This window comes from Amblyraja radiata, chromosome X (genome assembly GCF_010909765.2).
Source record: "Amblyraja radiata isolate CabotCenter1 chromosome X, sAmbRad1.1.pri, whole genome shotgun sequence".
Lineage (NCBI taxonomy): Eukaryota > Metazoa > Chordata > Chondrichthyes > Rajiformes > Rajidae > Amblyraja > Amblyraja radiata.
Window position 1 is genome coordinate 9023790 of NC_045999.1, and position 12433 is coordinate 9036222.

Sequence of the window (12433 nt, forward strand, 5' to 3'; positions counted from 1 at the left end):
GTTTTGACCCTCTCCACCACCATCCTGTTGTTGAAGACATGTTTTGTGGATCCTTGTCCTTCCTCATCTAAAGTCAACAACCAGTTTCCTGGTTTTACTGATGTTGAGAGCTAGGTTGTTATTTTCGCACTATTTGGTCAGTCGATCGATCTACCCCCAATACTCTCTCGTCATCATCCATAATTCATACAACACAGTTTAAATAACAGTCAATTTTTGCTTTTCCTACCAAAGTGGCTAACTTTGCATTTATTCACGTTATGTTACATCTACCATACATTTGCAGTCACTTAATTTGTCTTAATTGCCTTGGGAATCTCTCTGTGTCCTCACATCTCATTCCACATCCTGAGGTAGGGTATTCAAACAGCAGCTCCCACCAAGGGACATGTCCTCCACTACCAAGGACAAAAACAGTAGCCTCAGGGGAATACCATTAATGGCAGAGCTGGCAGAGCTGTTGCCGCACGGCGTCAGAGACTCGTGTTCGGTTCTGACCTCTGGAGCTGTCTGCGTGGAGTTCGCAGATTCCCCCTGTGACCACGGTGATTTCCTCCCACATCCAAAAATCGGGCAGGTTTGTGGGTCAAATGGCCTCTGTAAATTATCTCACGTGTGCAGGGAGTGGATGCGAAGGTGGGGATAACAGAGCACTAGTGTTAGATGATCGACGGTCGGCATGGACTCGGTGGGCCAAAGGGCCAGTTTCCATGCAATATGTCTACATTAAACTGATTGCTGTCGTTCAAGCTGTGCCCCACCCCAGCTTGGAAGTATATTGCTCAGTCCAAACTGTAGAACACCTGACTCAACAGCTCCATAGAAGTACATTCACCAGGACTGCAGCAAGGCAACTGCTCACCATAATCTTCTCAAGGAGAGTCAAGGGGCTGTCCCACTTGGGCGACCTAATTGGCGAGTTTAGAAGAGTTTGAAAAAATGACATGTTGAAGTCCTCCTTCGACTATGTTGAAGACCAGCTTCGACTAACTTCGGGAAAATTGGACACCGAATAGTGGAGAGTGAAGACGACCTCCTTCGACCTCCCTTCGACTTTGATAAAGACTATCTACGACTACCTTCGACTACCCACGATTACCTACGACTAACATGCCGACCTACTATGACTAAACCTACAAGTAAAAAAAGTATCGATTTTTTCCATGGCGACCTTTTTTTTAACTCGCGGGCATTTTTTAACACATTGAAAACGTCGCGACCTAGCTGAGGCCTCGAGTACGCGGGGACCACTCCCGAGCATGAAGGAGAGTTACGAAGACCTCCTAGGACCTCGTGTCGACCATGCTGCGAGTATGAGTCGAGGACAAACTCGCCAGAACTCGCGGATTAGCGTGCCCAAGTGGGGCAGGCCCTTTAGGGACCAAGGTGGAAGAAATGTTTATGTATGGGCAATATATTCCGACTTTGCCATCATCTCCAAAGTGAAGTAAAATAAAATCCATAAGACTTTTAAATGTAATTTTTCATGTTGTAAGAAATAAAATCTACACAAATGGAGGTTTACCGTATTTCCTATAAAGTGTACAGAATCTTTTTTTCCTTGATTTTAAGCCAGAAACACTAATACCAGTAATGCTGAAACTAGCCCAATTGCTTTAATTGATCCCCCATGGTGTTGATCATCGGGAGTTAAGTCATAGACCAGTCTACAGATTACAGCCTCAGATGACTGAACCAGATGTAGGGAAATTAGGCAATCACAATACAAAAGATACACAAAGTGCTGGAGCAATTCAGCGGGTCAGACAGCACATGTGGTGAAAAAGGATGGGTGACGTTTCGGGTTGGGACCCTTCTACATTATACAAATACTGGCTTTAGACTTGTAACTTATCAGTGAAAGCTGGTTAAATGGCATAACATTTTTTTTTCCTCAGAAGGCTCAGATCCTTCAATGTGCGCAATGACATGCTGACTATACTGTGGTTGCAAGTGTCATTTTCTACGCTGTTGTATGCTGGGGCAACAACATCAGTGCTAAAAACAGCAAGAAGCTGGTCAATGAAGGGTCTGAAGAAGGGTTTTGGCCCGAAACGTTGCCTATTTCCTTCGCTCCATAGATGCTGTTGCACCCGCTGAGTTTTTCTAGCACTTTTGTCTACCTAAGACGTTGGTCAAGCTGGTAAAACGAGCTAGCTCAGTGCTGTGGGGGGGGGGGGGGAGTGGACTCTGTGGTGGATGTTCCTGAGAGGCGTATGACGAGCAAGGTGCAGGTCATCCTCGACAACTCCGGGCACCCCCTCCATGAAATTCTGGAGGGTCAAAAGAGCACACGGAACAACAACCGACTCCTCTCCCTGCTCTGTAGAACGGAGCGGTTCAGGAGATCCTTCACCCCTTCAGCCATTAGATTTTATAATACTGATCGCTAGGCTGTATGGGGATGCTTTGCATTTTTAATAGTTAATTATTGGGTCTTTTTAAGTATTTATTGCTTTCAGGTATTGTTCATACTGTATTTTATGTGTTTTTTGTCTGCTTTCGTTCTGAATGTGTGGGTTTGTTGGTTGGGGGCTTCCGGACATCTGAATTTCCCTGAGGGGATCAATAAAGTATTTATTATTATTATTATTATTATTATTATTATTAACATCATGACCGGTTATGAGGTAAAAGGTGACATTTGTGCAGGCATTTCCTGTAATAAATGTGGATACATTTTAACTTGAACGGAATAAGTTAATAAAAGCTTGATAAGAAAATGTTACGTTGGGTTATGGGGCCAGGAAGCTCATTCAGAGAAGGAAGGTTTATTGTACATATTCTGGGAAACAGAAGAATTGGAAGCAGCCGTGTTGTTTGGCCACAACTTCCTTCCTCTCTTTGATAATAGTATTCCATCCCAAAAAAATGGGGCACTTCTCCCATTGGATTACAACTGCAGTAGAATGAGACAAATACAGTAGCAATGTTCTGAACTAGCTGCCAGCAGCAGGGCGCAAGAGACCCAGGTTCGATCCTGCCTACGGGTGCTGCTTGTACGAAGTTTGTACGACCTGCGTGGTTTTCTCCGAGAGCTTCGGCTTACTCCCACACTCCAAAGACGTACAAGTTTGTCGGTTAATTGGCTTGGTATGGATGTAAATTGTCTCTAGTGCGAGTAGGATAGTGTTTGCATGCGGGGATCACTGGTCGGTGAGGACTCGGTGGGCCGAAGAGCCTGTTTTTGCGCTGTCTCTCTAAACTAAAAGCATGCATTTGCGCCATTCGTTGGAAAGTGAACCAAAATGTCACAGACGTTTATGCACAAAATATGCATTTATAACATCTACTTTTCTAAACAGATATAAACAGAAAAATGTCCACGAGTAAAAAAGGTCGTGAAAATGGGACAGGCTGTTTATCCTTCTAAACTCCAGCGAGTACAGGCCTAGAGCCATCAAACACCTGGTAGGATCCATGGGATCATTCTCGGAAGCTTCCTCTGCACCCTCTCCAACACCAGCACATCCTTCCTCAGATATTTGTACACAAACAAATGGAGATTACCAAGTCTCACAATTGCCAGTGAGAAACACAAGTGCAGCATATGTTCAGAGACACTGAGAAGCAGGGGATTGCTAATAAGATTGAACACAGGTGCATAAACATATGGACGCACACCCTAGCAAGTTCTATTATAACTACAATACCAGAGCACTGTTGCATTAATATCAGGGGATCATGCACAATACCATCGACAATCATTTCGACGGTGTAATGCTGTTGACAATCTGCAACGCTGCACAAGCTCACTTTAATAGTGTAAAAAATATAACAAGACACAAGACTGCTACATCTCCATGACTCAACGGTTTCCATGTCACGCTGGCAAAAAAACAAGTGAGGAAATTCAGACACATCAAGTCTGAAGCTTCAGAAGAAAAACAACACAGTGCTGGCATAACGTTGCTGGTCAGGCAGCATCTCTAGAGACCATGGATAGGTGACGTTTCGGGTCAGGACCCTTATTCAGATTGATGGTATTGTAGATTCTGGAATTCCGCTTATAGATTTGAAAATTGCAAGTGTGTTTCTCTGGTTATACTCCTGTTTGCTTATCAATTATGTGCAAAACATCTACTTTTTCTGGTCTGAAGAAGGGCCTCGACCTGAAACGTCGCCTATTTCCTTCGCTCCATAGATGCTGCCTCACCCGCTGAGTTTCTCCAGCATTTTTGTCTACCTACTTTTCTGAACAGGCATTTCTTTTTAATTATCGAGGGAACTGAGGTGACACGTTCTGCTGGAATTAACAGGTGGGAAGACCAGTTTGCAGATAGAAATAAACAAAGATTTACTGGCAGCTTACGTAAGGGACAGTGATTGAGCTCTGGTGAAAGAGTCAGCATTTATTATTGTGGTTAGATCATATCTGACTGATCTGGTAGCATTTTTAAGATGTATGATGAATAAGAATGTTGTGCAAATGCTGTCCAAATGGACTACCAGGATACAGCACAATGCAGTTCATTAGTTCCAGAATTAGCAGAATTAGGCCATTGGGCCCTTCAAGCCGACTCCGCCATTCTATCATGGCTTTCATCTTTCCTCTCAACCCCATCCTCCTGCCTTCTCCCCATAACCACTGACACCCTTACTAATCAAGAAACTATCAATCTACGCCTTAAAAATATCCATTGACTTGGCCTCCACAGCTATCTGTGGCAATGCATTCTACAGATTCACCATCCTCCTCTAATTAAAATAAATTCCGTGTCATCTCTTTTCTAAAGGTACGTCCTTTTATTCTGAGGCTATGGTCTCTGGTCCTAGAATCTCCCACTAGTGGAAACATCCTCTCCACATTCATGTAATCCAGGTCTTTCATTATTTGGTAAGTTTCAATGAGGCCCCCCCCCCCCCCCCCCATCCTTGTAAACTCCAGCGAGAAGAGGCCCAGTGTTGTCAAACGCTCATCATACGTTAACCCAATCATTCTGGCAAACCTCCTCTGGAACCTCTCCAAAGCCAGCACATCCTTCCTCAGATACGGGGCCCAAAACTGCTCAAAAACGGTCTGCAGAATTGGAGGAAGCCTTGTGATTATGGTGGGCGCGTTGTTCAAAGGTAGGAATATAGTTACTGTGATAAAAGGAATATCCTCCAATGTGAATGGTCACAAGGATGACCCATGTATTCAATATCGGGCCTCATGTTCCCATTGTGGGAGGGGAAAGGCAGAGGTCCCAGTACAGATTAAGTAACAGCAATCCCAATATGTTCTAAAGTGCAGCTGACATTAAATTAAGGGGCTGATCAAGTTTTGCAGATGAAGTTACAAAGGAACTGACACTAGTGGGAGAGCATATTCCTGGACTCCAGAGTTTAGTTTAGAGTTGCCTTTCAGCCCACTGAGATCACAACGATCATAGATCACACTAGTTCTATGTTATCCCACTTTGTCACCCACTCCCTAAACGTCAGAGGCAAATACATTTCCAAACCCTCACGTCTTTGAGATTTGGGAGGATACCCGGAACAAACCCACAGCGTCACCAGGAGAACTTGCAAGCTGACATCACCCGAGGTCAGGATTGAACCCGGGTCTCTGGCGCTGTGAGGCAGCGGCTCTCAACCAGTTGCGCCACTGAATTATGGGTTGCCCAAGGGCAATTCTAATCAGATACATTTTCTTATGCAGAAAAATCTTCTTAAAATAACAATAGACAATAGACAATAGGTGCAGGAGTAGGCCATTCGGCCCTTTGAGCCAGCACCGCCATTCAATGTGATCATGGCTGATCATCCCCAATCAGTATCCCGTTCCTGCCTTCTCCCCATATCCCCTGACTCCGCTATTTTTAAGAGCCCTATCTAGCTCTCTCATGAAAGCATCCAGAGAACCTGCCTCCACCGCCCTCTGAGGCAGAGAATTCCACAGACTCACTACTCCCTTGAGAAAAAGTGTTTCCTCATCTCCGTTCTAAATGGCTTACTCCTTATTCTTAAACTGTGTTCTGGACTCCCCCAACATCGGGAACATGTTTCCTGCTTCTAGCGTGTCCAAACCCTTAACAATCTTGTATGTTTCAATGAGATCCCCTCTCATCCTACTATATTCCAGAGTGTACAAGCCCAGCTGCTCCATTCTCTCAGCATATGACAGTCCCGCCATCCCGGGAATTAACCTATTTAATATATTTTGATCAGTAAATGCAAGTCACTTTTTATTACTGACTATGAATGGTCAATAATAGTACAATTCTTAAATCAGTAAGATTCAAATTACTCTCACCTTTAGTCCCTGCCAGGGGAGGCTTCCTCGTAGAAAATACATAAACATGTGTCCTAAAGCCTCCAAGTCATCCCTGCGACTTTGTTCTGGGACAAAACAAGAACAAATTGTTACTGTTGATCTAACACACGTTGGAGATGGAGAAGTACAATTAAAATGTGCATCATGTGAAACACATCACAAAACATTTAACAGTGCCTGGTAAATTCTAATACTTGGCTAGAATTTACATCATCTTCATCACGAGTAAATAAAGTTCCAGAAATCTTAACATAACAGCCTGTACCCGCATGTACGTTAGTAAAATGCAGGTCACAATCACAGCAATGTTTCTCTGCAAAGCTGACAATTAATTAGCAAAATAAAGCATCATCTTTACAAGCATTTTAATAATCTCATTCAATTAGTCTCAAAATGGATCCGTAATTGTATGTGATCACCCTTAAACCACCCCTCTCCCCCATTCGGCCCATCTCTCTCCATTACAATACTGTAATCGTCTCCCAAAAGACAAATGTACAGCTTTGCATTCCACCCACTTCCCATCCAATGCCCATTGATAGATGATCGACTTCCATTCCCACTCAACATGGATAATCGTGGGGGATAAAAAAATTGGTTGGCAGGCAGGAAACAAAGAGTAGGGATTAACGGGTCCCTAGTGACTAGTGGGGTGCCGCAAGGCTCGGTGCTGGGACCGCAGCTATTCACAATATACATTATTGATTCAGATGAAGGAATGAAAAGTCACATTAGCAACTTTGCAGATGACACAAAGCTGGGTAGCAGGGTGAACTGTGAGGAGGATGCTATGAGGATGCAGGGTGACTTGGACAGCTTGGGTGAGTGGGCAGATGCATGGCAGATGCAGTATAATGTGGATAAATGTGAGGTTATCCACTTTGGTGGCAAGAACGGAAAGGCAGATTATTATCTGAATGGTGTCAGGTTAGGAAAAAGGGAAGTACAACGAGACCAGGGTGTCCTTGTACGTCAGTCACTGAAAGTAAGCATGCAGGTGCAGCAGGCATGTTGGTCTTCATAACGAGAGGAGTTGAGTATAGGAGCAAAGAGGTCCTTCTGCAGTTGTACAAGGCCCTGGTAAGGTAACACCTGGAGTATTGTGTGCAATTTTGGTCTCCTAATTTGAGGAAGGACATTCTTGCTATTGAGGGAGTGCAGCGTAGGTTCATGAGGTTATTTCCTGGGATGGCGGGACAGTCATATGATGAAAGAATGGATCGACTGGGGTTGTATTCACTGGAATTTAGGATGAGAGGGGATTTTATAGAAACATATAAAATTATTAAGGGAGTGGACACGCTAGATACAGGAAACATGTTCCCGATGTTGGGGGAGTGCAGAACCAGGGGCCACAATTTAAGAATATGGGGTAGGCCATTTAGAACCGAGATGAGGAAAAGCTTTCTCACACAGAGTTGTGAATTTGTGGAATTCTCTTCCTCAGAAGGCAGTGGAGGCCAATTCACTGGATGCATTCAAAAGAGAGTTAGATAGAACTCTTTGGGCTAGTGGAATCAAGAGATATGGGGAGAAGGCATGAACGTGGTACTGATTGTGGACGATCAGCCATGATCACATTAAATGGCAGTGCTGGCTCGAAGGGCCTACTCCTGCTATTGACTATGTATCTATGGATTTTCATGTCATGATTTCCCCACCCTACGAAACCATGTATCAGTAATTGCAGAAGATTAACAGATTACTGGGTGATACCCAGCACAGAAAAGTCTTAAAAGCAGTAAATGACACGGCAGTAGACACAAAATGCTGGAGTAGCTCAGTGCGACAGGCAGCATCTCTGGGGAGAAGGAATGGGTGACATTTCGAGTCTCGACCCGAAACATCATAAGTCTGAAGATGGGTCTGGACCCAAAACAACACCCATTGCTTCTCTCCAGAGATGCTGCCTGTCCCGCTGAGCTACTCCAGCATTTTGTGTCTGTCTTCGATTTAAACCAGCATCTGCAGTTCTTTAATAATAACTGACAATAGTTCTGTGACTTGGTCATTTAGAACAGGGCTGTTCGGGAAGTGCACTCACTGTCTGGTTATGAGAATATTAACTCTAACACCAAAGGGACCAGTGAAGTCAAGGTCTATTTTAAAGACATGGAACTCCAGGATGATGATCAGTGTTGCATTAGTTTGCATTCTGCAAATTTATAATTAGGCTCACTAGTTTCTAATGTCAGATGGTGTACCTTAAAATACCCCAGCGTTTCCGCAACTTGTTTCCTCAGACGTTTTTTCCATTGAAAGGAATATTTGAATTTCTGGGCTGTTCCCAACTTTTAAAGAAAGTCGTATTCTCTAGAAATTCAGGAAAGGTTCCTCGAGGCTGCGGAACGGGGAACCTGAAGGCACGAGGGACCTGAATGCACGAGGGGCCGCGGTACCGGGAGGGTATACGACGGACGTGAGGAGCAAGGGCCGGGAGGAGGGTGAACCACGGTAATGTCTCCCACACCTTCAAGGACCGATCCTGTCGAAGGAGGTCCTTGAATCAAATGTCTGTATCTCTAATGTCTAAAGACTCACTCTTGACAGTCCTAGGTATTTCCACCATGATAAAGCTAAGTCAGGAGCATGATAGAATATCCTCTTTCTTCACCAGAACAAGTGCAGCTCCAACTACTAGCAAGATGTTCAGTGCCTCCTGGATAAAGCAGCTCACTTGAGATGCACACGAACACCGTAAACATTAATTCTCCCTACTATGGATGGTGCAGCTGCTTTACAGTGCTTACAGGAGCTGGGTTCGATCCTGGCTACGGGTGCTTGTTTGTACGGAGTTTGTATTTTCAACTAGCAATCACGTGGGTTTTCTCCAAGATCTTCTGTTACCTCCCACACTCCAAAGGCGTATAGGTTAGTAGCTTAATTGGCCTGTAAACTGTCCCTAGTATGTGTGGGCTTGTGTTAATGTGCGGGGATCGCTGGTCGGTGCGGATTCGGTGGGCCGAAGGACCTGCAGTGGGTACCATCTCCGAAATGTCCTTCAGTCACTTTGCAGGGCTACTCCAACAGTAGCTTCCATGCACTAAGCCTCTTCTCCCAAGGACAAGGGCAGCTGGCACTCAAGAATACCAGGACCCTCCACCTCACACACCATCCTGCATTGGAAGTACATCACTGGGTCTAAATCCTGGAAGTACCTACACAACAACACCATGGGAGCATCGTTACCAGAAAGACTGCAGCACTTCAAGCTGGCATCTTATCATCACTGGACAAGGTCAACACTGGACGTGCAATAAATGCTGAAATGGAAACAGACAGTGCTGGAAACACACATCTAATTTTTCTCATTATTAACTTTTGGAATCAGGAAACTTTTGGAAACTTTGTCAGCGTCTGTCCAAAGAGGGACAGGGTTAACTAAAGGTCAGATTGAACATAGAAACATATAAAATTATAAAAGGACTGGACAAGCTAGTTGCAGGAAAAATGTTCCCAATGTGGGGCGAGTCCAGAACCAGGGGCCACAGTCTTAGAATTAAAGGGGAGGTCATTTAAGACTGAGGTGAGAAAAAAACTTTTTCACCCAGAGAGTTGTGAATTTATGAAATTCCTTGCCACAGAGGGCAGTGGAGGCCAAGTCACTGGATGGATTTAAGAGAGAGTTAGATAGAGCTCTAGGGGCTAGTGGAGTCAAGGGATATGGGGAGAAGGCAGGTACGGGTTATTGATGGGGGGACGATCAGCCATGATCACAATGAATGGCGATGCTGGCTCGAAGGGCCGAATGGCCTCCTCCTGTACCTATTTTCTATGTTTCCTTTTCTATTTTTATTTAGACAAACGCTGTTCCATACTTTCAGCATTTTCTGTTCTTGTTTTGAGTTGCCAGCATCTACAGTCTTTGATTATCCTTCACGGCAATAGTTGCTGACATTGTCAGCGATGCCCAGATTCCAAAAGTTAATAAATGGGAAAAATTAAATCAAGGTAAATCATTCCATGAAGCAAGGCTTCATCAACGAGAATCAATGCAAGGGAAATAGCTATTACAATGGAGTGGTTACTCCAGTCAAAGCACCATTTTGCTGAGGCACTACAGTAATAGGTTTTACACCAATTCTGGGACCATCTTGCTTATAGTCTGATCATATTTAGTTTATTTAGTTAAGAGATACAGCACGGAAATAGACCCCTCGAAACACCGAGTCCGTGCCGACCAGTAATCCCCGCATATTCACACTATCCTACACACTCAACGGACAATTTACTTTTATACCAAGCCAATTAACCTACAAACCTGTACGTCTTTGGAGTGTGGGAGGAAACCGAAAATCTCAGAGAAAATCCACGCAGGTCACGGGGAGAACGTACAAACTCCGTACAGACAGCGCCCGTAGTCGGGATCGAACTCGGGTCCCCGGCGCTGTGAGGCAGCGACTCTACCGTGCTGAGACCTAGAATGTTTGTTGAACTTCCATCAGTTGGGGCAGCCAGGAGTGATGCCAACACTCAAACAGAGGCCATGAGGTGAACATTTTACACCATGCAGTGCTATGTCCAAGATGTAGAAATGAGAAGAGACCCTACAGTAATGGGGCACTCCTTCTATCAGCTAAATTACAGAGCCTGCAGTAACTAGCGCTGTTGAAAAGGATCTATGGTAAGACATTAGCACAGCTCTGTATAGAAACATAGAAAGTAGGTGCAGGAGTAGGCCATTTGGCCCTTCGAGCCAGCACCGCCATTCAATTTGATCATGGCTGATCATCCAGAATCAGTACCCTGTTCCTGCTTTTTCCCCATATGTTAGCCCTAAGAGCTAACTCTCTCTTGAAAACATGGCAGAGAGTACGTGGCAGAGAATTCCACAGATTCACAACTCTCTGGGTGAATACGTTTTTCTTCATCTCAGTCCTAAATTGCCTACCCCTTATTCTTAAACTGTGACCTCTGGTTCTGGACTCCCCCAACATGGGGAACATTTTTCCTGCATTTAGTCTGTCCAATCCCTTAAGAATTTTATGCGTCACTACAAGAACCCCTCTCATCCTAAATTCCTGTGAATAGTAGCCCAGTTGATCCATTTATACATTAACTAAAAAGCAAAGGTAGGCCAGAGGAAATGATAGATGTATAAACTACAGGGAGCACTAACTCCAAGAGCAATTGACCTGGTGAACACTGAACCCTGACAGGTCCACTCAAAGTTTGACAAAGCAACACTCCCACCGAGGAAAACAAGGACGGTACAAAACCTACAAGCTAGATTTGACCAGAATCAGACAATGATGAATAAAGGAGGTGCTGTCTGCTTGGGAAGGTAAAATAGTTTTTCCTAAAACACAAAATAGCGGAGTAACTCTGTGGATCAGGCAGCATCTCTGGAGGATTAGCGGTAGACAAAAGTGCTGGAGAAACTCAGCGGGTGCAGAAGCGAAGGAAATAGGCAACGTTTCTGGCCGAAACCCTCTTCAGACAGCATCTCTGGAGGACATGGATAAGCAACATTTCAGTCAGTATCCTTCTTCAGACTCAGAGAAGTGTCTGTTTTCAATGAATTTTGGGGAGGGTAATGAAAGAAATGATCATGTACCAAGACACCTTTGATCATTTGGATCAACCATTTCCAGCACCACGTCTACTTCTGTCTCTGCTACTGTTCACCAGAAACAAGGACGACAGGAAACAAACACTAGTGGCAAATAATTTAAAGTAATTGCATTCAATAGGCCATAACAAGGGTCACTTGCAGAAAATCTGGATCGGTCCGTTTTGTATTTTGCAATAAACATGTTCAAAACCCAGCACTAGAATTTACATGGATGGAATCTCTCAAAGATTTTGTTTAGTTTAGTTCGAGATACAGCGCGGAATCAGGCCTTTCGGCCCCAAAAGGCTGTACCGACCAGCTATCCCCACACACTTACACTATCCTACACACACTAGGGACAATTTACAATCATACCAAGCCAATTAACCTACAAACCTGTACGTCTTTGGAGTGTGGCAAGAAACTGGAGATCCCCGAAGAAAATCCACGCAGGTCACGGGGAGAACGTACAAACTCCATACCGTCAGTCAGGATCGAACCTGGGTCTCCGGTGCTGTAAGGCAGCAACTCTACCACTGCACCACCGTGCCACCCCTTGGTTTCTTGCTTTGATCCAATTATTCATTACAAAATACTCAAACATTCCAATTTCAATTAAA

General features: G+C 44.4%; 1 protein-coding gene across 5 annotated transcripts in view; it reads right to left on the reverse strand.

Moving 5' to 3' along the window:
• The window catches only part of LOC116968252 (casein kinase I-like), a 200439-nt gene that overhangs the window by 56981 nt on the left and 131025 nt on the right, over positions 1 to 12433 (reverse strand). For all 5 annotated transcript variants that reach the window (XM_033014943.1, XM_033014945.1, XM_033014942.1 and 2 more), the window contains one exon: positions 6239 to 6324. In XM_033014943.1, the coding sequence (XP_032870834.1) occupies positions 6239 to 6324 (86 nt within the window). The remainder of the gene's footprint in view (positions 1 to 6238; positions 6325 to 12433) is intronic.